The sequence below is a fragment of the Aythya ferina genome (assembly GCF_964211825.1).
Source record: "Aythya ferina genome assembly, chromosome: 1".
In the NCBI taxonomy this organism is placed as follows: Eukaryota; Metazoa; Chordata; class Aves; order Anseriformes; family Anatidae; genus Aythya; species Aythya ferina.
In genome coordinates, this window is record NC_140296.1 from 94,118,790 (window position 1) to 94,138,578 (window position 19,789).

A 19,789-nucleotide genomic window follows, 5' to 3' on the forward strand; every position below is an offset into this window, starting at 1 on the left:
ACATAGACCTAAAAGGTATTCAGTGTTACCTTTTTTTGGTTTTGATTAGAGATAGTCTCTTCTTGTGTAACTTTACTAGGACTGTAGACTTATTTTAATGAAAGTAGTTAATGCTTATCCTTGTCAAAATTGTCCCATACCATGTTAGCTCACAAACTTAACTACCATTCCAAATTGTAAAATCATATGGTATATGGTTAATTAAGGTTTCAGAGAACATCATTTTAAAAATACTTAATTGTTGGTATTTTTTCATAGTTTACAACCCATGTTGCTTTTACTTTCCACTTTCAGCAGAAATGTGAAGCAGAAACCATTAAAGTCTCAGGCAAAAATTGAATCTGAGCAGGAAGATGCTTTTAGTCAACCTACCTCAAGCAGAGCAGCCTGTGTTGCAAGCCATAAAACAAATGCTAGCAATTACAACCATAGTTCCTCTGGTGAATCCTCTGATTCTGTATGCCTGGCATCTTTTGAAAGGAATGGCAAAGCTAGATCTACAACACTAACAAACTGTTCTGCACCGTCATCAGGTAAGAAATGTTTGAAAAATCTGTTTCAGATGAGGATTTTCATCTGTCTTTATCTGTGAATTACCTACTGGTGTTTCTTTGTATCTGTGGATATTATAAAAAGTTCTGTGTACTAAAGAATGCTTTAACATTCTTTAATATAGAAAGCGATTAACTTAATTTTATTAATGACAAAGCCCGCTCCTAGGCAGAAATTTATTACTAGCATAATTTACGTGGAAGCAGAGCTGTCTTGGTTATATATCCATTTTGCAGTCAAATGTACTTTTCTACAGCCTTGTGTGGGAATTCACAGCAAAGCTGAATTGAGTAAGACTGATGATAAGAATAAGTTGACGTACGAACAGCATGATTACTTCATGTTCTTAACTCTTACCAAACTCTTACAATAATAGAATTTCTTCAAGGGGATTTTCTAGGAAGATTGTTGTGGTGAATGGATGCCTCTTACCTGAGAGGAAAATGTGGTGTATTTGATACAAAATACCGGTTATAAACCCATGCATGTTACGTAAAAATTAAAATCCAAAATTAGCAAATGGCAAAAAAAAAAAAAAAAGTTCCCGGAGTCATAAAATGTTTCCTGTCATTTTCCCCACACACACACACTTTACCTTGGCAAAAGTTCATCTCCTTTCAAAGAACAAGGATGTAAGTCCTGGTAAAAGAAGGGATCTATCAGATGATTTGGGATTTTTTAACATGCTCTTCTCTTAAATCTGCTATTTGGGAGCAGCTCTGCTATTTTACTTGAAACTTAAATGCAGCTTAAAGAAACTTATTGCCAGAAATCTCATAAATGTGGAGTGGTATATTTCGTAGAACTAATAATTTCAGATGTACAAGACATTACAGCATGGTAACAAGTGTACTGTAAAACAATATTATGAGGAAATCTTGAAGATTTCCTGAATGAGCAAAACGTAGCCCTTAACTGCAAGCTAACTGCATGGTTAGAATTCTGATTGACTTTTCTTTTTTTAAACAGAAAGTGAAATAGAAGGTTCTTTAGCTTCTTCATCTACATCTTCTTCATCTTCATCCTCTTCAAGCAGCTCAGAAGAAAGCAAAGAAAGCTCTGTTGCTCTTGTGTCACCTCCACTACACAACGGTGTATGTAGGAGAAAGAGCATCAACTGTAGGATAACTAGGAATCGAGCTGCTCAGAGAAAACAAACAGGTAAGATTCAAGCAGCTTTCTTCTGAATGGACAATAATCCAGGTGTGTATGTATAAAACTAAATGTAATCAGTATTTAATTGTTGTGTATGTGTTATTGTTTGAGTAGTAGGTCTGTTGCTCTCAAAATACTACTTTCTGAACTTTTCAGATCTTTTTCAGTACTTAGGGTAGGAGGACTGAAGCCCTGCTGAGAGGGTGTGTCTTGCAACATTTTATATCTTAAAGTAAAAGCAGTAGTTCTTAAAGCAGTTCTAGTTTTCACAGAGCTAGAATGAATCCAAAATTTAACATTTTTTTCTTGCCAGAAAACAAAACCATGTAACTACTACTAGGGGTGTATTGCATTTATCATGTCTGTAGGTTGAATCTATTCCAGATTTGACGAGGCTTAAGAAGCTTCTACTCTTAAGATTTTAATCCCTCCTGTACTTTACAGGAACGCTTCTGCAGGAGAACGGGAATACAAGAAAAACTGTCAGGAAAAGGTTATATGGAAGTGATTCTGAAAATAAGTCAGTGGTGACACCTGAGTCTCTAAGTAATAGTACTGGTAGACACAGAAAAATTCCACGCAGAAGTGCTACCGTGGCTGCTAATAAGTTAAGGCTAATGAGTGATGTGGAAGAAGAGGTTTCAAGCTCAGAAAGTATTGGTATTGGGTGTAAAAACAGGAAACTGCCTCATCGAAATGCCTCAGCTGCAGCCAGGCGAATGTTACTGGAGGGGTCTGAGGATGACGTAGGTGTGAAGTCTGAAAGTGAAAAAGAAAACGAAGAGCAGCTTACCAAGAGGAAAAATCTTTCTCTCCCTGGTTCATCTGCTCCACGAAGAAAATTTGTTAGTGAATCTGAAAACGGAAGTTCAGATTCTGAGATAGACATGCAGGTGAAACAGAAAACCTGGGAAAGCAACGGCCACAGACAGTTTGGTGGGACACTCCATTCTGCATCTCCCAAAGTGAGAAGTTCCATACGAGACTCCTCGGAAGATGATGCCAAAAGCCATAATTCAGAGGATGGGAGTAGTCAAAAAGCTGATGAGTCAACGTCTCCACATAAGCTTGCACTGAGCAACTCTGAGGATGAAGTCTATTTTGAATCAAATAGGTGGAATGACAAAAAAATTACTAGTCTGCAGATTGTTGCTCCCTTAAAGAAAGCAAAAGTCTTGAGTGATTTAGAGGACTCAGCAGAATCTGAAGCAGAAGGCAGAGAGAATGGGAGAAGTCGTATTTCAGAGACCTTGGTGCCATCTAGAATTGCAGGGAATTCAATATCTGGACCTGGTACCAGTTACAACGACTCTTCTGATACAGAATCTGAAACAAATTCTAATAACAGTAATTATTGTGACACTTCTACAAAAACAAGAAAGAGGAGAAGGAAAGGAAAAACAAAAATCTTCAGAAAAGGTAAAATTACTAAAGCTAATGCATCTGATTCTAGTGGTGACTAGGAGGAAACAACATAGGATTAACAAAGGATTAAAATGGGTAATGACTGGGGGATTTGAGCTGTATGGTGTAATAGTGTTTCTGGCTGTTCTAAAATCTGAACTAAATATCAGGGAGGGTGAATTGTAAGGTATGGTGTTGCTGACAGGGGAACTGGGGAGTTGCCAAACAGCACTGAGAGAAAAGTATTACAGTTCTATGGTGACAGTTTGTTGGTATTTATAATTCATGATGGGTTCTGGCAGTTCTGAAGCAGTTCAGGGAATACGTTTTTCTGTGAAAAAGTTGTCATTAAATCATGATTGTTGTTTTCATATTTAATTTGCACTTTCTTACCTACATAGCAGAATATATTAACTGATGCTAAAATACCTGTGTTGAAGTAGCATTACTCTGAGTGTGTTGACAGTTAAAGAAGCACTGCCTTTCTGGTTGTTGACACACAACTAAGAATTCATATTCACAAGAATTCATATTCACAGCAACCTTCAGGATATTGCTATCGCGTGTAGGTCAAGGCACCGGAAAATCTCAAAAGGAAAAGTTCATTCTCTTTTGTCAGCCTGCTCCTTGATTGGAGAATTTCAGTAATGAAAATCTGAGTTGTAGTTCTGTTACTTCACTCATAAACTCAAGATAATAATTCTTGCTTTAGATTATTGCCTTTTTTTCTGAAGACTTCTGTGCTAAAGCAGACATATGTTATTTTCATTTGAAGTACCTTTGTAATCTTTCAAAATGAAACTGATAGATGTTTTAATTATTTTTTACTTCCATGGCATACGTTGGAATCTCTAACGTAATTTGCCTTTTGGATTTTGTCAGTGATGGGTAGTGTCCTTGTCAAGGTAGAGGTGTGTTTTAATGCTGTGATGGTAACGTTCTGATGCTTGTCTGGCTTCTCCCCCATTTAAGATTAGGAGTATCTGAGGTTTGGGTGTTCTTTTTGGAGAGCGTGTGGATGGGGTTCTGTTACCAAACACAGCGGTGATTCTTCTGTTCCTTGGTTTCTCGAGTTTCATGGGTTTATGGGTGTCTATGCAATGTTGTAACTAACTGAAGCAGATGACACTGTTCTAACTAGTTTTTCTAGATGTGCATCCTTACTTTGAGGTTGAAGAGATTTTTAATACGGCAAAGAGAAGGTATTTCTATACAAATACTTGATGTAGTGGACATTTGTATTTTTTAAAAGTGGGTAGTCAGTAACATTTTCTGTACCAAATTTGTCCAACACAGCATTTCTAAGGGGAAATCAGCACTGGTCAACTTACAAATCTTTCATTACACATTTTTTTAATGTAAACGTTTCTCCATGAAATATGTAGAAACTGCCACACTGAGTAGCCAGTGTGTGAACTGCAGGGTTCAGTCTCATTCAAAGGCTGTCCTTTGAATGTAATGTGGGTGTTTTAACTGTGTATATTGGAGTGGTTAAAGCTTGTTGAGAATGTGATTTTTTTTTTTTTTTTTCCTGCCAGCTTTTTAACACTCTGGTTAAATTCTAGCTTCTCTTGTGTTGTACCATTTACCTCTGGGGGTGTGATGTTATGTTGTCTTCCAGCTATAACTTGGAGCAGAACTCCTCTTACTCACATTTTTTTCTTAAACTTCCTTGATTTCCTCTTCCATCAGTTTTCAGGTCAGAGTGAATATCCTGTTCCTTTGGATGATGAATGCATTTCTTTCTACTTTATCCTTTAGCTTCATTAGTAGTCAATGTTCATCTATTAGGTAAAACTAGCAATCATAACAGCATGTTCAGCATTATTTTTAGTCTGTAACTGGTGCCACTGTCAAGGATGTATTAATAGTTAATGAGCTGCATCTGTTACATGATCATAAAATTCCTAATGGCTTTTACAAGAATTAGTGCATAAATTACATACTTTTTACTTTATTTTTGCATTTTTTATAGAGCAGTCTTATTTTGTACAGAAATGTTTAACTTCTGCCATCTGAAACCTCCCAAATGGTGAACTGCACTTGCAGTGGATTATTCTTTTGCCATTTTTACCAACATTTTTAAGGGGAAGCCCTTTTAAAACTCTTAGATTAAATGAAGAGGCCCCATCTAAAGTTAGAAAATTCTTTAATGTAAGTTAAATATGGGAGAAGAGCAAGCATTGTTAAGTTTCTACAAGATGACAAAATATGCTCTTTAAAAGTCAACAAGGATAAAATACAGTGATTGAATACTTGTATGGATTGGGTCTCATTGTAGAGTAACAATGGTTATCTGAGAAGAGGGCTCAGCATACTGCTAGCTTAGGGAGAAAAAGAAAAAAAAAAAAACACCATTTTTTCCAATATGTGGGGCACCAGGATGGTTAAAAATATAGGGCTGAAGCTGTTGTCCTTTATATGAACTGGTACATAGACTTGGATGTCTACACTAAACCACATTTATTTTCCATTTCCCTTTTTTTCATCTTTATTTTGGGGTACTTCCACAGGTAGTCAAACAAACTATTTTTATATTAGCAGATGCCCACTTTAATCCTCAACAGATGATAGGTACAGCAGACGTGCTGCTAGCACAGCCTGGTTTACTGTGGTTTGCCAAACTGGTGTGTGCATTCCTCTCTCTGGAGAGGCTGATAGCTGCTTGGAAATAACAAGCTAAACCTGTTTGTACCTGTGAAAGTTACTCATTAGGTACTGCTGGAGTACATGCATGCTTTTATTTAAATACTTACGCATGTATATAATACATTTGTTTGAATATATGACTGTGTATGACTCAAGGGATGGCTGGATATTTCTGTCCAGTGCTGCAGCCCACACTACCAGGTTTGGTCTGGTGGCAAGAACACCAGCATTCCTTGTCACAGCTGCAAACTTGATGGACAAGGCTTTCGTATCTTGGTGGCTTTCTTGTAAAAGTGCTCTCAGTTCATATGATAAATGGAGGTTTTTTTATTTGATCCTCCCTCTTCCTGCTTGTGCAATCTGCTTGTACCTTTGCAGCATTTAATTCTGGATATTGTTTGTAAAGTTTCATTAAGCTGATGCAAGCATTTCTTTTACTGCTGTGGTATGGGGGGATGTTGAAGTTACTACAGAGCAGATTTTAATTCTAGTAAGAAGTTTTAACTTAAAAGAAAAAGACTGGAGGGGGAAAAGCTTTCTACTAATTTGCTGCCAATTTGGGTACAAAGTATAGGTTTAATATTCTCGTAGTGTGTTGCAGAAGGGCTGGATTCCTCTATTGGGTAGATTGCAATGTTGCTCTATCCTTTAGTCTTGCATTTGGTTTTATGAATTAGCTGCTGAAACTTTGAAAATATGCATAATCTGTTATGATAAAGCTTTTTGTTTTAAAAGCATGAACCTATAAACACCTCTCTGTGGAAAAATGGCTAAAATCTTTGCATGTGCAGTTTTTTTTTTTCTTTTAAAGCTAATTCTATTGGGATATTTCCAGATGATATCTAAGATTTTAAACAATACTTTCTTCAGGTGGCCAAAGGGGATTAAGTTTTGCCTGGTCTTAATACTGAATGCTGTCCTTTGCACATTTCCATATTGCCCTTCTAGAATGGGAGTGTGTTAAAGCAGTTATAGGGGAATCTAAATCTTAAAGTTGGGTTATGCATTTCCACATTTAGTAACTGATCAAAATGTTTCTCTGAACCAGTAATGTGTGTACCACTAGTATGTTATGATATACCATTATTAGTATTCACAATATTTTCCTGTTTCAGGCTTAATTTATCACATTAAATATCTTACATCTGCCTGTTCAGCCTTACTTCATATAATAACTGCTATGAGCAGCAGCCATTTGTCTACGTGATAGTATTGGAAGACAGTGTATAATTTAAGTTTCAGGTCTTCACTTTCTTTTATGTGAATTAGTTCAGCTTTTATGCAGTATTCAGCAGTGTGTTACATTTTGGCCATAAAACCACACAGTACAAATACTAGTAACATATATGTGTAATTTCTGGAAGCTGTTAAAACAGGCAGTAAACGAATTAACTTTTGAGAATATCAAAAGAAGGAATTTTGATATGTGAGTAGTAAATAAACTGATCTACCTTCAAATAAAGACCAGATTTGGCATCTGAACAGATTTTTAATACTGGCATTCAAGTTGGACATACTGGATTTGTCCAATTACTTTTCTAACTTAAATTATTTCCCAGTCTCTTAGAATACATCTTCATTGCACGTATTCTTGACAGAATTTAGGGAAAATGTTGCCCTATCCTAGCTTGACAGGTGATATGTTGGGGAACAAAAAGACCAAATGCCTTGTCAGTGTTGAGCACAGTAAGCTGGCCAGAAGGAGCAAGGAACTGAACCTTGCTCAGCTTTATCTCAGGCCACCGTTCCAGTGCCTGAGGAGCTGTCATTCTCAAAAGACATTGGGTCATTAGTTCCAACAGCTGAGCAGCATTAGCAAGATGAGCTTTTTTCATCTGCCGTGTAATTATAGCATTCCCTCCTCTTCCCTAAACATTTCCTTGAAAAAGTACTTCATTTGCCAACCTTTCTGCAAAGGAGTATGCAGGAGCTGCCGTGATTTTTCCCTGTTTGTAGAGTACAGGTAGAGAATCAGGAAAAGCAATGAGACTGAGCTAGAACAAAATCAGCTGCTCGTTCTGTTATCAGGAAGTGACAGACTAATATAAAGTAGATGATTTCATGGTGCCTGTGTTTACCCATCTTGGTGAAAAAATCAGTAAATTAGTAATGCCTCCAAAGAAATATGAGATACACATCAATTTTGAGGAAAGTGAACTTTGCTAGCATCATTCATGGCATTTACTGATTTGAATATTTGTTTAAGAAGCTTAAGAAGCAAGTGCTGTATTAAAAATAAAAATACTGATTGGAAGGTTCTCTGTTAGAAGCGCTCTTGAGTTTAAGCCCCTAAGGAACTGAATGGTTTAAGTGTTTTCTCTGTATGTGAAAGCACTTAAAATTGTGAAATCCATCCAGGACTAGTATCTGCATGAAATCTTTTTTTGAACAGTCTACAAAGTGTAATAATTCATTTTGAAAAGTAATTTTGGTATGAAAATTACAGCTTTAATGATGGAAGTATTAGTAGTGTGAAAGCAGGTGTTTGCTAAGCTAGGTAACTTGTAAGCTAATTTCTAGAGAGATGCTAAAGAATGTTAATTTACAACCCTTTCATCATCTCAAAGCAAAACACTAATCCTGAGAGTTAAAAATATGCTCGGGACTCAGTGGCTGTATTTTTAATAAAGGCTTAAGATAAATTGCACGTAGCAGTTGAAATCAAAAAATGCTTTTGTTCATTTCATTAAACATGGGAGTGTTTGTGCTTTATGAACTAGCAGTTGTAGAAGTGTAAGTTATTAAAAGGCATTTTTAAATCTTTTTGTAGAATCAACGTCTGAGAAGACTGGACAAAGTGGAAAAGTGCTGAGGAGCCGGACGTGCATCATTAACTACAAGAAACATACAAAGCTGTCTAATGTGACGGAGAAAAAAAATCCACGAAGGTGTGCCACTTTGGCAGCTAATAAGATAAAGATAATGAGTGATACAAAGGAAGAGTTATCAAGCTCAGAAAGTGTTTACACAGTGAAAAAGAACAGGAAGCACCTTCATGGCGGTGTATCTGCGGCATCCAGGAAGAAACCGCTCAGCAGCTCAGACGTAGATGTTAGCTTGATGTCTGAAAATGAGAAGGAACAGTGTTCTGGCAGAAAAAAACTTTCTTGCCCTGAATCATCTGCTCCTAAGAGAAAATATATTAGCGAGTCTGAAAACGAAAAAACGGAATCTGAGGTGGAGGTAGAAGTGGCTCAGAAGCAGAATGATGGTAATGACAGGCAGACGCACAGAACTGTCCGTGCTGCAGCTCTTAAAAAGGAGTGCCACTCTTCAGGGGAGGATTCCACAAACTACAAGGTAGAAAACGGGAGAAACTGGAGAACTTCTGAGCAATCAACTTCAGCTCACAACCATCATGTAAGCGACTCTGAGGAGGAGGTGGATTCTGAGTTAGGTAAACGTGAAACTAAAAATAAGAGACAAGTACCAAAAACAAAATCTAGAGCTCGCTTCAAAAGATCAAAATTATCAAATGACTTAAAAGAAACACCAGAATCTGAAACGGGGGGGAAGAAAGATGAAAAAAGCTCGGTATCGGAGAATGTGGAAACACCTGAGACTGCAGGAAGCTCAAAAGCCAGTTTCAATTGTTCTTCTGATTCAGACTCTGGAACTGATAACAGTATATACAGTGATGCCGCAGAAACAAAAAAGAGAAAGAGAAAAACAGACACCATTAGAAAAGAAAATTCTGATTTGTCTAAGCCTTCCAGAAGACCCCAGCGAAGGAAACGTCGGAAACCTAATCAAGAAAATGACTCTGAAGATTTGGATTACACCAAATATAGAAGAGCTAATCGGCGTTCTAAGATAAGAACTCGAAATAGGGGTAGACGGACTGTAAGATACGACGATTGTGACGATGACGACGATGATGACAGAGGTTTAGGTGACGTAGTTGGTGAAACGTAACCTTAAGAGGAAAAGCCAGCCCACTTTTTTTTTTTTTATGGTAATAGCACTAGAACTCACGATGGATGCTGGCTCTTCCTTGTCCTACATTTCAGGGAATATATTTATATTTTTCTATGAAAAAGTTATGAATGTGATTAGATCATGACTTTCTCCTTTTCATATTTTGACTTGCACTTGCCTGCCCATGTAGCAGCATTTAGCACAGATGCCAAAATGTGCCTCATTATAGGGGCAATTTTTTTGTCTTTACTGGTATTTTATTACATATAACAAGAGTTTAAAAAAAAAAATGTTAAAACACTGCGCAACAGGTTAATAGCAGTATGTTGAGTATTATTGTTATGGGTGCTGCAATGGAATACTACCTAGGTCATACAACATTCAAGAACTGATTTCAAACATCTCTAATGCTGTATGAAATCATATACAATATTAACAGGCTTATAAATAATAATGTACACTATAAAAATCCGGTGGATGCTAGTGTTGCATCAAAAGCGTAATGAGCAGTCACTAAGGTAACAACATTACAGCTTGTATTAGTACAGATGCTAAATGTTCTGTACACTCGTAATTGAAAACATACAACTAGAACCAGTTACCAGTGAAAAAGTGTATTTGCCAATTAAAAAGGCATATTGGTGCTGGTGAAGAGAGGGTTTATGCTGACAGGTAGTACTATCATTAATGTGACTTCTATCCTGTAAACTAAACTTAAGAATATGAAATGCAGGTGAACTCTTGGGCCTAAGGGTTTTTGTGTGTTTTCTTTATAAAATAGAAAAAACAACAAAACACTTGTTCTGTTTTTTTTATGCGTGAAAAGTTTGAGGTGCAGGATTCTTACATTCCAGACCTTTTTTGCTATATTTCCGTTGTTCTTCCATATTTAAACTTCTAAGTGCTTTAATGTTAGATTTTTGCGTTGATTAAACATATCAGTTTGGACTGTTGCAGTATATCTACCAATTTTTGAAATGCTTGAGGTGGCTGCTGTTGTCAAGAAATAATTGTTGCTTAGGAGATCAGAGAAAATTTCTCCAGGGAAAAAAAGTATAAATTCTTGGTTGGCCTGTGTATCAAACGAGAATGTGTAGCACCTATAAATTCTTTCCTTGCTTTTCCCTGGAGCTGTGCTGGCTGAAGCCGCCAGGTCACTGCCTTCAATCCAACACAAGGTGCTTGGCAATCTCAGCTCCTGTCCCACTCTGCTATAGGATTCCTGCCTCTCCTCTGCTGGTTCAGTTTCTCACATGGCCGATGCATGCAATTCCTGATCTCCTTGTTCAATAGGGGATATGGTAAAGTATTAGATCTGTCCTAACTCAGCTCATTTTAACTGAACTAGCAAGCTTGTGAGTTAGTTTTCTAGCAGATTGGACAGGTAATAGTATCTCAAAGGGCTTTGGGGGGAAAAAGTTAGTGCAGCTTCATAATCAGACTTGTTAATGAGTGCTTATACAAATGGCAGTGAAGTAATGGAAAAAGGAGGACCAAATGCTGCCTACCAGCAGTTAGTGAGAACCACGTCTCCAGCAGTGTTGCTGACATTGTGCCAAAAGGTGCATTGACCATCACAGCATTTTGGATCTAGAATGTCATCTCAGTATAGAGAAGTACTATTTTTTTTTCCTTAAAACTTCTGTATGAAGTCCAAGATTAACCTAGTTTATGTCATTCTTGCCCCAGGAATGTTCTTTCTTTAGTGCATAGTCTTTAATATAATAGCAGAATTTTGTACATTCAAGATACATGTTTATTTGAAATCTTTAAGTTGGTTTATAAAATATGAACACAGTTGTGTTTGGTGATGAAACCTGACTCTTCAAAGTGGCTTTGTGTGTTTTATCTCTTAGCAGCATCTTTGTTAAAAAGAACAAGTCAACTGGTATTTTTGTGTTATCCATAAATTGAGTACTTTGTTTAGCAGCTGCTTATGAGTAATGTTCTATGAAACATAACTTCCAATATAGGGGTGAAAACTGGTATAAGAGCTTTTATAAGTGATCATCACAATTTTTATTGTGTTCAAACAGCTAAAATTGGGCTGCTAGGTTTGTATTTATAATTCAGCCTTAGATTTAAAAAAGTTTTTCTTTCTTGCCATTCAGATGCTGTATTCTCTGTCATACTGCACTCATGCACTGTGTGTTTGTGATGATCCCAGACCGCTGAGAGCAAATTCTGGCCTCTGTATTTGTCTATCTGAGAGGAAATTACTAGCTTAGGGGTCGTAACACTTTCTTTTGTAAGCAAAGCAAATACTGTTTTGTATTTCTTGTTTTTATTACCCAGATTGTGGAGCCAGGAGGAGGGGAAACGATTAAACGGTAAAGGGATTTTTGTTGCTCTTTCACCCTCCATGAGTTTGGATGTATTTATTTATTTATTTGTAAACGGGGCACGGTTACTCTGAGGAGAACTGGGTCTCCCGAGTGTTGCAGAGAGCCCCCTTGCCCTCTTCCTGGTGACCGCAATCATTCAACACTATTTATTTGGTCTCGCTGTACTCAGGGAAGTAAAGTGATTTAAGTAGACCTGAAAAAAAAAAAAAAAAAAAGTAGTATCTTTATTTAAAGCTGCTTAATGTGTGATGCTGGTTTTCTTTGTTTTGGGTGGGTTGGGTTCTTTTTTTTTTTTTGCTTTTTAAAGCAGGAGCTGACTAGGCTGGCAGTACTAAAAGCGCAGGCGTTAGGCGAAATCCCTTTTAGTCCCGAAGACTTGCGCTGTACGTGTAGCCGCGGACCGAAGTAAAGCCCTACGCCTGCACCCCAACCTCCCTCTTTATTATTTGCGACCCCTCGGTAACGGGCTGAGGGGCGGCTGAGGCGGGGAGGGGGGGTAACGGCCCTAACGGCCGCAACGGCCGCCCGCTGGGTGGCGCTGAGGGGAGCCCTGCGGGCGCGGCGCGCATGCGCGGGGCGCTGAGGGGGGCGGGCGGCCATGGCGACGTTCTTCGGGGAGGTGGTGGCGGCGCCGTCCCGGGCCGGCGTGGACGACGAGGAGGAGGAGGAGGCGGCGGGGGAGGCCCTGCAGGAGACGCCCGAGGACCGGGAGATCCGCAGGAGGGTGGAGGAGAAGAGGTAGCGGGGAGGGGAGGCTGCGCGGGGGGGTTGGGGGACGGGGGGGGAGCTGTCGGCGGTGCCCGGGCTGCTGCAGGGCCCCTCCGGCTGTGTCGCAGGGAGGTGGCCGTGCGCTGGGCGCTGCCCGCGGGAGAAGCCGCGCCGGGAGCCGCCGCCGAGCCCCTGCGCTGCTCCAGCTTCGTCGTCGCCGTGGGACACAACGCCGCAGGTAGGCGGTGCGCGGGGGGCGGCCGCGGTGTGAGCCGCGCGGAGCTGCAGTGCTCGTGGGTGTCCAGATCCCCGGGGTTGCTTGTGAATTGGGAAGCGTTTCCATGTGTAATGGCAGGCAGCTCCGTGCAGGCTGGTGTTTACAAGTAGGTGACTATCAACGTCGTAAAACTGCACGTCAGTAAGCCATCGCACTTCTGCCCATGCTTCAAAATGCACTTCAGAGGGCCTGGAGTTATGTCGTGAGCTTGCCTTCGCTCCTGCTGTCCTCAGAGCGCTTAGAACTGACTAAACCAAATGTTCTGGTTGGCGTTCTGAGAATCGCAAATGTTCTTTCACTCGCCACTTTCTTTTAAAGCTCTTGAACGCGCGTTAACTCTTCCTACTACGTGAGTGTAAGAAGGTCTCTGAGGTTTTATTGTCCCGATTTTTGGAAATTTTCCATGTCCTCATGTAAAATCAGTTTCAGTTTATTTTAAAATCCTCGGCAAAGTCTAACTTAAATGTGAATGCTTTTGACTTGAGTTCCGCCTCACCTTCTTTCATTATTAATGAACAATGATTCTTTTGCATGTTTTTTTTTCTTGATCAGTCTTTCTTGCCTTTTATTTCTATGATTGTCCGTATTGCCCTGTTTGAGGTGGCTATTCATTCATTAGGCCCCGAGTCTCAGGACAACCTCTCCCTTCTTCCTCTCCCTCTGCAATGGTCTTGAGCTTCTGAGTAGCTCTTTGCCTGTGGATATAAAGATGTTCTAAGGTTTCTGTATATTTATCACAGACATCCTTATCAATAGTAAACCTCACTAGCTTGTTTTTTCTTTTTTCATTTTTTTTTTCCTTTAAAAGTAGTGAAAGGTATATTTTAGACCTGTCATATGTTTAACAGGAACTAATTTGGTTTATAATCTTTGATTTAGCATCTCTTTTGTCACTAAGCCTTGAGTACTCATGTGTCTGCTTCCTAGAGACAGCCTAATAGTTCTGCCTTGCTGGCTGTTTGTTTTGTCTGAGAAATCTGCTAAATGTGGTATGTCAAGAAAGAGTAGCATTTAATAATATGTAGTAGTATTTAATACTTAACATATAGTAGCATTAAATACTTAATATTTATTAGCATTTGTTCTTACTGTATGCTAACAATCAAAGCTGATTGTAGCAATGCAGCTCCTGGTAGTACATGTTTTTGATGCTAAGGATCTCTACCTATATCTAGAACTGCTCCTATCTTTAAAGTCTTGATGCAATGAGATTACTCGCATTCTTGATCTTTGCTAGATGTGGTCAATAAATACACTATTATTACGTTTTAATTTGAGGAGGTTGTAAAGAAATACTCTAGTTCAGCTACTTATTTGTAGAACGGAGACTTTATTCTTTATAAATTAATAGAATTTATTTTGCAGCTTTTCTGTCGTCTTTTATTCTGGATTCTGTATGTTGGGAAGTAGTTGGAGCTGTGAAACTGTGGAATGAATGGTGTCGAACCTCCAATACAACAAATGTCCTCCCTACGGATTCTTTCTGCCTGTTCTATAGATTAATATCAGATCCAACAGTAAGTGACTTATGCATGAATTCTTCTGCATTTTACCTTTCTGAAAAAGAGAGCAGCCTCCTTGCAACCCCCAGACTGCCCAGAGCAAACCGAGCACAAAGCATTACGGCTGCTGTATTCTGGCTAAACTCACAGAAGGTTTGAACGGTTGTTACACTCACTAAAACCACCTGAAGTTCTGTCCTGGGAAGCTCAGTACAAAGAGGATGCATTGCATGTCTGAGTGTTTTAACAGCAGTTATGAATTAAAAGCTCATGTTGAAATAGAGGTGAAGAAGCCAAAAAATATTTAACAAGTTGTTGGCTGTAGTCATACCACCTTCTACACATGATCATGAGCTGTTGTTTTGCTCTTTAAACCGCTTGATCACACAACCTCTTTTTTTCCCTTCAGGTTTTGTTGTGTCAGTGTAGTTGCTACGTTGCAGAGGATCAACAGTTCCAGTGGCTTGAAAAGGTATAACTGGTGAAACAACTTACTGAGCAGTGAAATGGGGTCTTTAAGTTGGTGCATCTGCCTCTTCTCTCTCTCTACTCTTCTAAACACAACAGCATTCTTAATAACTTTCTACTGTGTCTTTCTTTCTCAAGTACTCTACAAATGAACAAATCTATTTGCAAATCCTTTGATTTTTTTTCCTTAATTTTTATTTTTAGTGCTGCCAGTTACATCTGCTGTAACTCACTGTGCAGTTACATCTTTTGGAGAGTTTGTTTTGTTCCTTTTCTGTTTTCTGATCTCATTCCATGGCTTGTTCCAACTGGATTTCAGCTGTGGGAGAGTTCATCCTTAAAAATAACAACTTACTATGTACAGCTGCCAAATAAACATGCTGTGAAACTCATGGTAGAAAGTGTCCTTACTAATGGGTGTGATCTGTATCATTCACAAGGTGGAACTCCAAAGGAAGTTGTCTCCAAAGCAGTGTTTATCCCATTCTTTTCACACATTGCTTGCTACGTGGGCTGCCCCATGTACACGAATGCTGCTGGTTGTTCAGATCACCCCAGATAGCACCACATTGATTTTAATAACATGAAACCACGGGGAATTTTCTGGCTGCTGATTTCTGTATGAATTTGGGTCACATCTTAGCCTCAGGGAAGAAGGATTTATTTTGTATTGCTGTTTGTTTGCTAACCTGCCTTCCTTTGAATCTGTACTGAGCTGATGAGCAAGCAGTTTGATTCGAAATCCGTTACATCATGCTGAAGTTGTGCAAGTCTGTGGTCTGAGATCAGAGCCGCGTGTCTGCCAAGGCCTCAGCCCAAGCTGAGATGCCTGCTTTGTCCAGCCTGCCAGCTGAGGCAGCTGGCACCGGAGAAGGATTGCTTGGGAGCAGGGGAGAGCTGTAGAAGGCTATTGCTGTGAGACAGCCAGAGAGATTATGGCAGGGCAAAGAGGATGAAAAGTTGGGGTGGATTCATTGAGTGATTTAGAGATTTCAGGCCCAGGTTGGTAGAAAACGAGCTTTTTGTCGTTCAGTGGCTTGCCAAATAGTTTAATTCAATTTTGGGGGTTAGTGGTTGACTTCAAAGTTTAGAAACCTTAGGACCTTAAACGTTTTGCTACATTCCCTTTCATTTAAATTGGTATAAGAAAAGAAAGATTATTGTGACTTCATTGTCTTCTCCATTGCTGTTTTTTCAGCTGTTTGTGTATGTATTATTACAAACGTAGGTGATTTTGAACAGAAGAATTACACAGTTTTTACCGAGCCAATGTTACTGTGTATTTTTAGAACTTATGGTCATTGTTAGTTTTAAATGTACAGCAGAGGTGTCGTGCTTTTGCTTTCAGTGTGTTACGGACCTGTTCTGTGTTCTGTGTAAATTGTCATTAACTGTGCATCCTCACAGTCTCCATGAATCAGATCATTTCTGTGCTTTCTCAGTAAGCGATCACAAAGTAAGAAAGCACAGAGTGAAGTTTTGCGGAAGTGTGCACTAGCTAGTGTTTCCAACAAAATCAACCATTGTGGTTTAATCTGGCAGACAGCAAAACACCCCACAGCCGTTTCCTCACACCCCTTATTCTTCTGCAGCAGGATAGAGGAGAAAGTTGAAAAGAGAAGTGCAAGATCTCATGGCTTGAGATAAAGTCAATTTAATAAGAAAAGGGTGGTGGGGGGGGAGAAACAGGAAAAAAACAACAAAAACACTATACAAAGCACGTGGTACACAACAGAGCTGCTCATCACCAGCCAAGCAATGCCCAGCCTGTCTCTGAGCAGCAGCAGCCCTCCTGACAGCTCCCCTTGGTTTCATTGCTGAGCACAGATCTGGAGAGAAGAGTATTCAGAGCAGAAGGTAGCTGTTTGCTACCTGAACTGAAAATGAAATTCATCTTCGTGTTCTTACACTGTTACTGTGAGCAGATAAATTTGGCTGATGTATTAACGTTTTTATTTCAGGTTTTCGGCCATATACAAAAGGAAGGCTTGCAAGTAACCATTCTTTCAACGTGTCCTGTAGCTGATTATAAAACTCAGGAATCCACGTTAACACTTCCATCTCCATTTTTGAAAGCCCTAAAGACGAAAGAATTCAAAGAGCAGGTCTGCTGCCCACTGCTGGAACAACCAAACATAGTGAGAGATCTTCCTGCTGCTGGTATTTTGCAGTCTCACTTTTTTACTGTGCTGCTGGTGGCAATACAGATTATTTTTTTTGAAGAGCATCCCATTGCAATTAGAATTTTTTAGTTAATTATATGAAGTGTCTACCAAGTTAGCTTTTTGAAAGTTAATTCTTAACTGTTCAACATCTTACATTGCCTCATAAAAACACAGACAAATCTGAAAAACAATTTTTTACCACTTCCGTGCAGGATGTCAGTACTGGCAAGTTATTTAGTATAACTATGGGAAGTATACTGTATATTGTTTTTTGGGATATCTTAATTTCTCGTGAACTAAATGTGTTTCAGTAAGTTACTTCCCTCTGAGAATGTCCAATTTGAGGCTTATAAACTTCTTTCTCCTTTTTAAAGTTAAAATAGGTTCCTCAGTGCTACTGGTTGACCTCGTGGAAAAGTTAAATTTAATTCTATTATTGTACTTGTTATAGAATATCAAATTAATGGAAGTGTCACCAGGAAAAAATTATCTTGCAAGAGCTAAAAGCAGATTTTTCTAGAAAAAGAAAACTCATCTCATTTGCCCTTTGATTTTGTTTTGTTTTAGCAAAAGCTCATGTTACTTATGTTTACTCCTAATAATGTGTGATTTCCAGTGAAGGTATTTACCAGGAAGAAAGATGATCTGCATTTCATTGCTTTTTGGTAGTTTATTTTCTTGTGTACCTGGGGAATGAGGGATGGCTGTTCTAGTAGCCAGGATCCTGAGCAGTTAATTGATAAATTTTCATGCTTTTAAAGTTCTGGCAAGATCAAGTGTGATTTTATACATAAGAAGTAAGGCTGCTTCTATTCTGAATGTAATATACATTTTCTTTTCACTTGTATTTAGTTCTGAGTTACTGTCAAGTATGGCAGATTCCTGCAGTATTGTATCAGTGTTACACGGATGTCATCAAATTGGACACGGTTACGATTGAAGCATTCAAGCCTCTGCTTTCTTCTGAAACCCTGAAGAATTTAGTCAAGGTAAAATCTCATACTGGAAAATTAATGGGAGATTTGGTCTGTCTTGGTCAGTCTTTCAATAATTGTAGTTGGCTGGTGATGTGACCCCACCAGTAGAGTGAGTGTGTGTGTACTGTGCAGAAAGGTACAGGCTGTACTGACAATTTCTTAATGTAGACAGTGATTTCTGGTATAGTACTTGTTGCAACTTCTCAGGCTCTTGCAGTGGCATTGGTATTGTGACATTGGAGTAATTTCTTGTGTTTATTCAAGCTACAGCTCGCTTTGGAAGTGTCTAAAATGTCTCAGTATATGCATCTTTTTTTTTGACATTCTACATGCATATGCAAGGCAGTTCTGTTCTCGCTCTGTATCTAACTGCCTTGTGAGATACATGAAAGCTTCCTAGGAAATTTTTGACCTGCGGATTTTTACTAGACTTACTAGACTGAATCTATAAAGATGATTTTGCAGTTTTGCTCTAACCAAACAGCTCTGAAATTGTGGCGTTCTGCCTATTAAAGCAAATGTCTTTCTGTTTTCTGAAATGTTTTTAATTGAAGTATAGTTGATTCAAAATCCATTCCTCAGTTTTGCCACTTGGACTTCTATTTCAGTGACAGAAGAGGTTTGTAGGTACTGAAGTACTTCAGCTTTAAGTGTGGGAATTGGGAGTTACAGGTCTGCTATGTGAGTCTAACAGACTGGCATGTAAATGTTTAAGCTTTGGAGGAAAACAACAGCAGAAATGCAGACCGGCCCTCCACTATACAAGGGAGGGGGAACACAAATTGAGGAATCCCATTGCATTGTTAAATTGCAAATTCCTTTGGAGCCTTTAGTAGTTTTCTGGATACCTTCATTCAGAAGACATGAGCTTTGCTTACAGTTAACATATTGACCGAACTGGTATTCTTGGTATTGAAAATGGGAATGGCTGACAGTGAGTTTTTTTTGTCTGTTTGGTTTGCTTTTGTTGTTAACAGAAACATAACTGATGCTGATCATCTCTTCCTTTTCCTAGGATGTATCTGAAAGCACAAAGAGTTTGAAGAAGTTACTGACAACCAATGAAACTCATAATAATATCTATATCTAAAGAGGACACTTCCAACACAGACTGCACTTTTTTAAACTCCTGTTTGTTCTGTAGAGGACACATTGGAATTGTAGTTTTTCCTTAAAAGTGGAATAAATTCTGCTCAATTTTTACTTCTGAATTCATTTTTATTACTTTCTAATTCATCACTACAAACACATATTTCTTCTGCAGGGGATGGGAGACTTTCTTCAGGAGCAATTTTATGTAGGAAAGATATCTTACATATGTAAGCAATCTTTTCCTCCTCCTGAAGGAATTGTCTAATCTAAATGTATCTCCTATATATACAAATGAAGAAATTCAGGTATTCTGTCTATATCTAATGAGGGCACCTTTTTTTTACTTCAGTTTGAGACAAAAGGTTTTTTTTTAATATATGAACCTCTTTAAAAAACTGTCTGTGGTGAGGCAAATATTCTCTGCATCTTTCTACACATATTTTGTGTGTGTATATATATGAATTATTTATATGTATGTGTGCATATACAGGCTTCATACCTAGTGATACAAAATGCAGTAAGTAAAGTAAGGTAAATACCTTTTAAAGACTTCCTAGTGGACAACAAGCTTGCTTTA

General features: G+C 38.7%; 2 protein-coding genes across 4 annotated transcripts in view; both read left to right on the plus strand.

Annotated features, from left to right (window-relative positions):
* Nucleotides 1-10,473, plus strand: part of BRWD1 (bromodomain and WD repeat domain containing 1) — a 56,374-nt gene extending 45,901 nt beyond the window's left edge. The window contains exons 38-41 of one of the 2 annotated variants that reach the window (XM_084536361.1): nucleotides 295-533; nucleotides 1,522-1,713; nucleotides 2,152-3,126; nucleotides 8,531-10,473. In XM_084536361.1, the coding sequence (XP_084392487.1) occupies nucleotides 295-533; nucleotides 1,522-1,713; nucleotides 2,152-3,126; nucleotides 8,531-9,675 (2,551 nt within the window). In that variant the 3' untranslated portion in view covers nucleotides 9,676-10,473. The remainder of the gene's footprint in view (nucleotides 1-294; nucleotides 534-1,521; nucleotides 1,714-2,151; nucleotides 3,127-8,530) is intronic. The other variant, XM_084536362.1, reaches the window with a different exon arrangement.
* Nucleotides 10,474-12,575: 2,102 nt separating this feature from the next.
* Nucleotides 12,576-19,331, plus strand: PSMG1 (proteasome assembly chaperone 1). 2 transcript variants are annotated; one of them, XM_084536428.1, is made up of 7 exons: nucleotides 12,576-12,761; nucleotides 12,860-12,969; nucleotides 14,360-14,525; nucleotides 14,920-14,982; nucleotides 16,940-17,138; nucleotides 17,996-18,132; nucleotides 19,136-19,331. In XM_084536428.1, the coding sequence occupies exons 1-7, from the start codon at nucleotides 12,591-12,593 to the stop codon at nucleotides 19,208-19,210; spliced, it is 921 nt and encodes a 306-aa protein (XP_084392554.1). In that variant the 5' UTR covers nucleotides 12,576-12,590; the 3' UTR covers nucleotides 19,211-19,331. The 2 variants fall into 2 exon arrangements, with proteins under 2 accessions (XP_084392554.1, XP_084392555.1); XM_084536429.1 differs by having other exon boundaries at nucleotides 12,607-12,761; nucleotides 14,374-14,525.
* Nucleotides 19,332-19,789: the final 458 nt, after the last annotated feature.

What these genes read in the sequence shown, in the direction of transcription:
- PSMG1 (XM_084536428.1), top strand. Translation starts at nt 12,591, where the DNA reads ATGCGCGGGGCGCTGAGGGGGGCGGGCGGCCATGGCGACGTTCTTCGG. An exon ending in AGGAGGGTGGAGGAGAAGAG is followed by an intron (nt 12,762 to 12,859) that starts GTAGCGGGGAGG and finishes GCTGTGTCGCAG; the next exon opens with GGAGGTGGCCGTGCGCTGGG. An exon ending in GATTAATATCAGATCCAACA is followed by an intron (nt 14,526 to 14,919) that starts GTAAGTGACTTA and finishes TTTTCCCTTCAG; the next exon opens with GTTTTGTTGTGTCAGTGTAG.